Source organism: Tupaia chinensis, unplaced genomic scaffold (assembly GCF_000334495.1).
Source record: "Tupaia chinensis unplaced genomic scaffold, TupChi_1.0 Scaffold000568_1, whole genome shotgun sequence".
Lineage (NCBI taxonomy): Eukaryota > Metazoa > Chordata > Mammalia > Scandentia > Tupaiidae > Tupaia > Tupaia belangeri.
Genome location: NW_006160082.1, coordinates 1,683,695 through 1,692,115, shown reverse-complemented (window position 1 = coordinate 1,692,115; position 8,421 = coordinate 1,683,695). Strand labels below are relative to the sequence as shown.

Here is an 8,421-nt window from a genome sequence, read left to right as displayed (position 1 = left end):
GTCTCTCTTGTTATTAATTTTTTTATTGCCAGAGAGCACATGCACTCACTAGAGTGAGTAAGAGACAGAAAGCATGACTGAGAGAGAGAGAGAAACCACCCCCAGCAGGGAATGCTCCTACTGAAATCCATCTTCCTCTAGTTCTCCTTTCTGTCAGGATGTGGGGCGTGTCCAGTATGTCTTTCAGGAGGCCAATGCCAGGTTTTGAACCACAGTTAGCTAAGTAAGATTCGGCTCCCAATGGATGGCGCTTACCTCTGTGCTGCAGGGTAGGCCCTGGTTTCCTTATTATGTGGATATGGCATATGTATCACAATTAATGAACCAACATCAATACATTATTGTTAGCTGAAGTCCATACTTAGCTCATTTTATGTAACGTCTAGTCCTGGATCCCGTCTAGAACACTGAATTACTCTTAGTTGTGACCTCTCCTTAGGTTCCCCTTATTTATGACAGTTTAAAACTATACTTTTATTAAGATTATCTACTGGGACCAGCAGTTAGTGTAATGGCTATGTCGCTGGACTCCCACGTAGTTGCCCGCGGTTCGAGTCCCGGACCTGGTGGTTTAAACTCACGCTGGGCACATGTGCGTGCGTGCCCAAGATCCCAAGAGGAGAATGGAGGAGACGGGATTGCAGCATGGCCATCCCCCCTCCGGGGTGATTTCTTGCTTTCTGTCTCTCTGTCTCTGTCTGTCTGGCAAGTGCACACGCCCTATAGCAAAAACCTCTCAAAAAAAAAAAAAAGATTATCTACTAATATGATGAGGATGATGATGTTGCTTTTTAAAAAAGAATTATTTAATTTTATTTATTATTTTAAAATTTATTATTGGATATATATGCTCACCAGAAAGAGACAGAAAAGCGAGAAAGCAAGCCCCCAGGTCCAGGACTTGAACCATGGTCGGCCATGGTTGGCACCTCAACCACCACAGCAATCACTGGCCCTGCTTTTTTTTTTTAAAGCATTATTTAATTTTATTTATTATCATTATTTTTTTTTTGAATTTGTCACAGGGCAGGCACACTCACCAAAGAAAGAGAGAGAGGAAGAGAGAAAGCAAGCCGCCAGGTCCGGTACTTGAACATCAGTCCACCATGTGGGAGTCCACCAGTTTAACCACCATGTCACCTGATGGGTCCCTGATGTTGCTATGTTTAAAGTTTCTACTTTACAAATTTACATTTTTTAATATTTAATCTTTTTTTTTTTTTTTTTTTGATGACAGTGGAGTGTGCACATGCCAGAGAGTGAGAGAAAGTACCCTCTAATGGGGCCTGGTTGTCTGCAATCCCTTTTCCTTCCTTTCTCTATCCTGATCTTGGGCATGTGTGCATGCTCTGGTATGTTGAGGACTGGGATTCAAACCATGGTTAGCCATGTGGGATCCAATTCCCTTGCAGAGCACTTAACTGCTACGTTACTGGGCTGGACCTAAATGTCTAACACTTAAGACGTGAATTGTAGGGCCAGCTCCATGTTGCAAAAGCAAGTTCTGCTCAAAAGAAGCCAGACCCTGCATGGTGACCACGGTTCAGGTCCCTGGCCCAGTCAGCCTTTAATGGGAGGCATGCGCATGAGTGCCCAGGATCCCATGGGGTGGAGGACGGAGGAAGAGGATCGCAGCATGATAAGACCCTGTGGAGGGTGCTCCTCTCTCCCTCTCTCACTCTTTCACGCTCTCATGTGCACACACATGCATTCTATCATGAATTAAAAAAAATTAAAAATGTGAATTAAGTATTATTTCACTAATGTTAATATTATGAATTCTGAACACTTATAAAATATTGGTATTGATACCAGTATTGGGGATGGTCTTAAATAAAAGCTGAATGCCCAGAACAGCAGCCACTAGGATTCAGGGGAACTGGCAGGACCTGGAGAACACGACCACACAGAGGCTAAGGCTTTGGGTGATCAGAACCTCCCAGTACTGGGGTATTGTGCACAGTGGGCAGCTTGTTCTCTGCAGCAGGAACCCCAGGCCCTGGCCATCCGGAAGAGTCCTGCAAGTGTCTTTTACCCCCAGTATCCTTATAGCACTGTGTCCTTTCTCTGTAAACAGCTGGAAGGGGTATGCTTATGTTAGCCCAAGTGGCTTTCCTAGTCTTGCACAGCCAACGTGCTGGGTGACTTTGCCGTGATGATCTGGACTCTGAGTATTGTATCCCAGAGACGTCTTATGTCTTTGTTTTCCCAACACCTTCCTCATCGCTTGGAACACAGTAGAACTCAGGCAAGCCGGTGCTATTATTGGCTCAGCCTAAGTTGAAGGAAGGAATGAAATCAGCCATATTGGCAGGAAGAAGCTGCCTTTCCTCAAAGATTAGGAGCTGATGAGGATTAGGGATTCAGGGAGAGGATGAGGACTAGTCAGTGAGGAAGATGAGCAGGGCACCCTAGCCAACAGTGTGGAGAGGGGGTGAGGAGACTGCTGAGTGGCAGCGCCAGCATGTTTAGCCACGGGAAGGAGACCTGCAGAACTGAACACCTCTGGGACTCTGAGAAGCAAGTATGTTATCAGCATCTAAAAATGATGATTACGTGTTTAATCCCAAGTATGTGGCATTACATCAGCAGCAGAGTGGAGTCTGTTTGACCTTTAAATACATTACAAACTATTGATCTTCCCAGAATTGGCCAAAGCGGTTCACAATAATCGGGCTGCATTTTGTCCATAGTTCATGGCATATTCGAAGTCTCGAAAGCTGACGTGACCATCTGAGTCTTGATCGACCTCCCTGGAAAATGAAACCAAAAATTATATTACATGTTATTTTCATCAGCACTTATCAAGAGTACATTTGAATCTTTCTTTCTTTTGCATGTCTGTGTGAGAGAGAAAAACCTATTTTATCTACTTGAAAGCTAAGACTGATGCTTATATATTTTTCTTACATTGATAATTCCTAAGGTAGGAAGGAAAAGAAGAATATGTATCAAAACCCATAGAAATAAAATACCCAACATACTTAAAGAAATAAAGCTAAATGACACAGTTTGCATGAGAAATGAAAATAAAAAAAAAAGCTCTTTTTCTATTGGTCATCAGAAAAGTCACGAGGTATTTTTCTGTTTTTCTATGCAAAAATGCATCGTGACGTTTCCGACAACCCAATAGCTGTTCTGCACTTAACCTTTCTGTGATACATGCAAAAACATATATGGATCGTGTCACCAGAAATAAGAGAAAAGAAAGTATTAGGAATAAATAAGGACTGAGCACTGACTGTCATCCTGCATAGCGCGTCTATACATTCCTGGCTCCCCGAATCTCTGCGCACGGCTGGCTGGTCCCTTCTACTGATGCAGACACTGAGCTTTGAGGAGGCTTAGCGGTTTCCTCCACTGACCTGAGCTGGCAGTCAACAGCTGTGTAGGAACCCAAACCAAGATCGTCACATTCTAATTCTCTCTACTCTCTTCCACATGGCCTCCCTGCACAAATGGGACATTCCAGAGAGAAGTGATTGTGTTGTAGTTCCCACATGGCTAACCCTAGTTCCAGACGTTTGCACGAGCTTCGGTCGCTAGCTTCAGTCAGGATCTCAGAAGCGCTGTTAAGTCCTCACATGCACCCGATAAACTTTTCTGACTCTTGGGAAGTGTGATGAAGATGTGAGTGTCTGGCTGGTGGGCTGAGGGTGTGGGTGGTCTCAGCAGGATTGTCCCTGTGTGTCTCTAGAACTACTGAGACAGAGGCATTGCTCCAAGAACGGGAAACAGAGATGGCACCCATCCCACGTGGTGAAGACAACACATGTCAGGACAAAATCACAAAATCAGCAACACATCCAAACGGTGACTGGTAAAAAGAGATGCTCATTACAAAGTGCGTCTGACAGGGTAACTGGTGAGTCGTGGTCCCGAGTCCTCTTTTGGGGAGGGGGCAATCTAAAACAGCGCAATACCTGCCTTTTACATAGCTTCTACAGTTGGTGCAAATTATATTTTGTCGAAACAACAAATGGTATCGACCATGACATAGAGCTTTTAAAAGCAAAGGCCGGCCTGAGCAAGAGAACCACTAATCACTGTAATAGTTTTAAAGCAGGCTTTTAAAATATTGAATTCTAAAATAAACTTTCTGAATATTTCATGCCAAAGTCTCAGAAGTCTATAATGGTTCTGGATAGAGTGATGATCATTTTTCATTCTTTTGAAGTGGAGAAAAATCCCTACTTCTCTGCCCCAGGGCAAAACCATGTTGCAGTGTGTTAGTATAAAATGACTACAGACTGCAGAGGCCATTATTCTTGCTACTTCTTTTGGTAAAATATACATGATTTCATGCTATAAAGGACCAAAAGCGTAATGTCAGATCTCTTCTAAGGGATTAGAAATAATCAGCATCACATGCTCCTGACTACAGACTATAAATCACTCTTTTTATTAAATTAGATAATTGAAGATTCTTAATATTGCCTAAGTATTTTTTTTCCCAAGGAATTGGATTAGATAAGTGGTCTTTTCTTCTTTTCACTCTGAACTGGTATGGTTGAACTATAAATCTTAGAGGGTGAGTTAAATGGATAACTTAGAAAAATGATGTTCAGAATAAACTACTTCTGATAACACTGTCGTTTGTGTGTGTTTATTCACTTACTGAGACACTGAATGCTTGCACAGAAGGAAATCTGTTTGCCAGGTTTTCTCAGTCAATAACTGTCATTATGATCGTGTTAGCTTCTCATGTTTCTTACCGCCTTTGCCAAAGTTGCCCATCGTAAAATGGGCACAGTATAACCAAGAAGTGCTAAAGGGGGAAAGTTTATTTGTAAGGTTTGGAGTGGCCTTTTATGTACATGACGAACAAAGGGGTACCATTTTTACATGTAGGAGAGACCTGGTAAAATACCAATGTCTCTGACTTTTCTTCTGCAGCACGTGTATACAAGCAGAGCCAGTCACCTCCAGGAGAGTAAAGAGGAAATTCAAGTTTCGGGGCTATAATTCTACAAGTTAAAATATACTGTTTCTCACTGCAGACAGATCACTCTGAAGAAGGAAGATTTCACAGCACCCACTCTCAAGTCACTGTGTGACAGAAGAACAGATGTGGCTGGTGGGAAGAGCTGGTCATGTGCCGAGGAGATGAGGGAAACAGCATTAGGTCAAAGGAAAGCTTTGTACAATGCTGGGCTGGGTCCATTTTACTGATAGACACTGACGTTTTGTTGATTGGTTTCATTTTAATTTTTGCTATAGTGCACGTATGTTCACCAGAGAGAAACAGAAAGAGAGGGGAAAGTGAGAACTTGCCCCGTGGGGTGCTGGCCACCTCACAATCCCTTCTCCATTATCCTCTCAGGATTTGGAGCATGTACACACATGTGCCCAGCATGATTTCAAGCCATCAGATCCGGAACTTGAACCATGCAGCCATGCAACCATGATCCAGCACCTTAACCTCCACCCCACCTGCTGGCCCAGGACACTGAACTTTAAGGAGGGTCGGCAGTTTTCTCACTGTTAACCCTCACAAACACCCAAATACACTTTTCTGACAACTCTTGTGGCAGTGCCTTGCGGCTCTGAATCTATTATAAAATGTGATGTCTCAGTGTCATCCCCACACATTCTCAAATATTCTACCTCCCTTCACCCCAACTGGGAAGAAACTCTAGAGACAAGAACCTTCTTGTTTGCCTCTGTGTCCCCACCTCTCAGCCCATAGCAGGTGAAGAACATCTGTTGAGTGAATGAATTTGTGAAATAAACAAATCTGACGATATTATGGAAAATCTGTTACTTCCTAGGAGGTCCTGGGGGACTAAAGAGAGAGACTATATTATCACTGTCCTTACAGAGTCTTAAAAACTGACTAGAGGGACCAGCAGTTGGCATAATGGCTATGACACTAAAATCCCATGTAGTCAATCGCGACTTGAGTCTTGGACCCAGTGGCTTAAACTCATGCCCAGTGTGTGTGTGTGCGTGCCCAAGATCCTGAGAGGAGAATGGAGGAGAAGGGATTGTGGTGTGGCCATCCCCCCCCTGGGGGGTGGTTTCATGCTGTCTCTGTCTCTGGTGAGCACATGTGCCCTGTAGCAAAAACCTCTTAAAAAACTCCCCAAAACAATGAACAAACAAACAAACAAACGGGCCAGAGAAATAAAATGTATAGAAGAAGCCACTTCAGAACCACCTGGAAGCTCTGGATCCATATTAAGTCAATTACAGTCTCTACGCTCATCCATATTCTCCAAACACAGACTAGGTATGGGAGAGACCTCTGGAGAGGCAAACTTTGAAATACGAGACTCTTAAGTGGGGCCATAGCAGTAAGGAATCCTTTGAATGTCGAGCTGAGCTGAGCTGAGCTGAGCTGAGCTGAGCTGAGCTGAGCTGAGCTGAGCTGAGCTGAGTGGTTTAGCGATAAAAAGCAGGAAAGAGTGAACCAAAGCAGAACACTAGAGATGTCTGACTTCAACTTACCCTGTAGTCACAGGGCAGTTAAGTAGACACACGAGTATAGATACACATGCATACACAAACTTCTATTTCAGAGCTGGCTTCTCAAAGGAACGAATAGTTACACAGGTGTCCAAGAGTGAAATAAATCACTATTAACAGTAATAATGCTATTTAGACCTGGTGCTTAGAAATGCGGGTCTTGTTAAATACAAGGCTTTTTGGGATGTGTTTGCGTTTTGAGATGCCAAGGGGAGACCTGGAATTGATTCTGGGGAGAGGGACCTGAGAGAGCTGAAGTACTCTGTACAACAGTATGAACAATTTAGGACCATCTGGAAGGAAGGGATGACAGGCAAGAGAAGAAAGGGTACAGGGAACAGGCGCCGCTCTGTGAGAGGTGCCATGGAAGTCCCCAGCGCTGCAGTGATCAAAAGTCCTCTGATTAACTGCTACATTTACCATGTGCTTCACTGTTTGTACAGCTTGTTACGTCCCCTTCCTGATCTTCACTCAGGAGTGCCCTGGGAATGCAGCGGGGAGGCTGGTGAGTTTGGGGGCATCCATGCTAAGGGCTGAGGATAGAGTTGGGAGATGAGTTCTGTCTGAGTGCGCACAGTCAAAGACCAGTAAAGCAAGTGGGGACTGGTTAGATGATTCAGAGACTGAATTAATTCAGAGAAAGGAGAACCAGTGCCAGAATGTGTGAGGATCTTGGAAAGTGCTTCGTAATCCCACAGTGTGTGTATGTGGTGGGGAATCCAGGCAATACTCTCTGGACCTGGAAGTGCATGAAGACCTGGGTTGACACTGGGATACACTGAGAATTTTCAGTGGGACTAGAATCAGTCCTTTCAGTTGAATTCTGACAGTTTTCTTATCTGTTAAGGTACACCATTTTCTGATTCATCATGTTAAAAATGGGTATAATTGCTTTCATAAGCATGAACCCTAACACTGTTCTCTTTTATGTCTTGATTTGTTAAGCAAGATTTGTTCTCTGCTTTCAGTGATGCTATAGGAGCCCGGGCTAGATGCTTCCCTGAAATCGACAGGGTGTTCTGTTTTGAGTTTTATTTATGTCCTCCACAACTGAGAGAGACAGCACCCTAACAGGGTCTCAATCTGTGATCCCTGCCCAGCCTCAGCCAACCTGGATGGAAGGTATGATCATGCTTGGTGAGCGCAGGGAGGTCTCTGAACATGAACCCAGCTAGAACCTTCCCATGTGAGTCAGCCTCTCAGTGTGCTTGTTGTTTTACCACTGTGCCACCATCCAGCCCCATATATTTTTCTTAATTTGAAAAATATGTAAATAGTGAGTGTTTTTCATAAGCAGTAAATATTTCCTGTACAAAAATATTTACATCATGACAATTCTTAGAAGGTTATGAAAGCGGTTATCTGTTGGAAAATGGTTTCATTCTAAAAATCTTTGAGGGATTCCCATGGTTAAGTCTCTAGAGCCAGATTTTAGCCTGGAGTGCCTTTTTTTTTTTTATTCAAATTACTTTTTTTAAAAAAAAAAAAGGAAGGAAAGAAACAAGGAAGAAATGGTCTAATTGACTGCATTATATTAAAACAATGGACTATTCTAAAATGATAGACTATGAAAGTAACGTGTTACAGTGGAAACACGAATATGAACTTGTGTGTGCATCAGGTTTGCAGTCTCATAAATACCTATGTTCTTCTGGGCAGAAGTTGAAGGCGACACTGAACAGAAACTGGTCTTAAGACAACAGTAGAGTTACCGGTAATTAAACTATTTTTAGTATTATTGATATCTTTCCCAAGTGAAGATATATTTTCTTTCTTTTTAGTCTGAATTTCCCAAACAAATGGACTTATTTCATGTTGTATAAATCCTGAACACTAGGGTAGTTTTTCAAGCTCAGCACAGTGACATTTGGGACTGGATACTGTTGTCACTGCAGAGAGGGCACAGTCCCGTGCATTGTGGGGTATCAGCAGCATCCCTGGCCTCTACCCACT

General features: G+C 43.2%; 1 protein-coding gene across 1 annotated transcript in view; it reads right to left on the bottom strand.

Annotated features, from left to right (window-relative positions):
- Nucleotides 1-2,546: 2,546 nt before the first annotated feature.
- The window catches only part of EFCAB11 (EF-hand calcium binding domain 11), a 197,012-nt gene continuing 191,137 nt past the window's right edge, over nucleotides 2,547-8,421 (bottom strand). Inside the window, exon 6 of the mRNA XM_006158002.3 lies at nucleotides 2,547-2,753. Within this exon, the coding sequence (XP_006158064.1) occupies nucleotides 2,663-2,753 (91 nt within the window). The 3' untranslated portion in view covers nucleotides 2,547-2,662. The remainder of the gene's footprint in view (nucleotides 2,754-8,421) is intronic.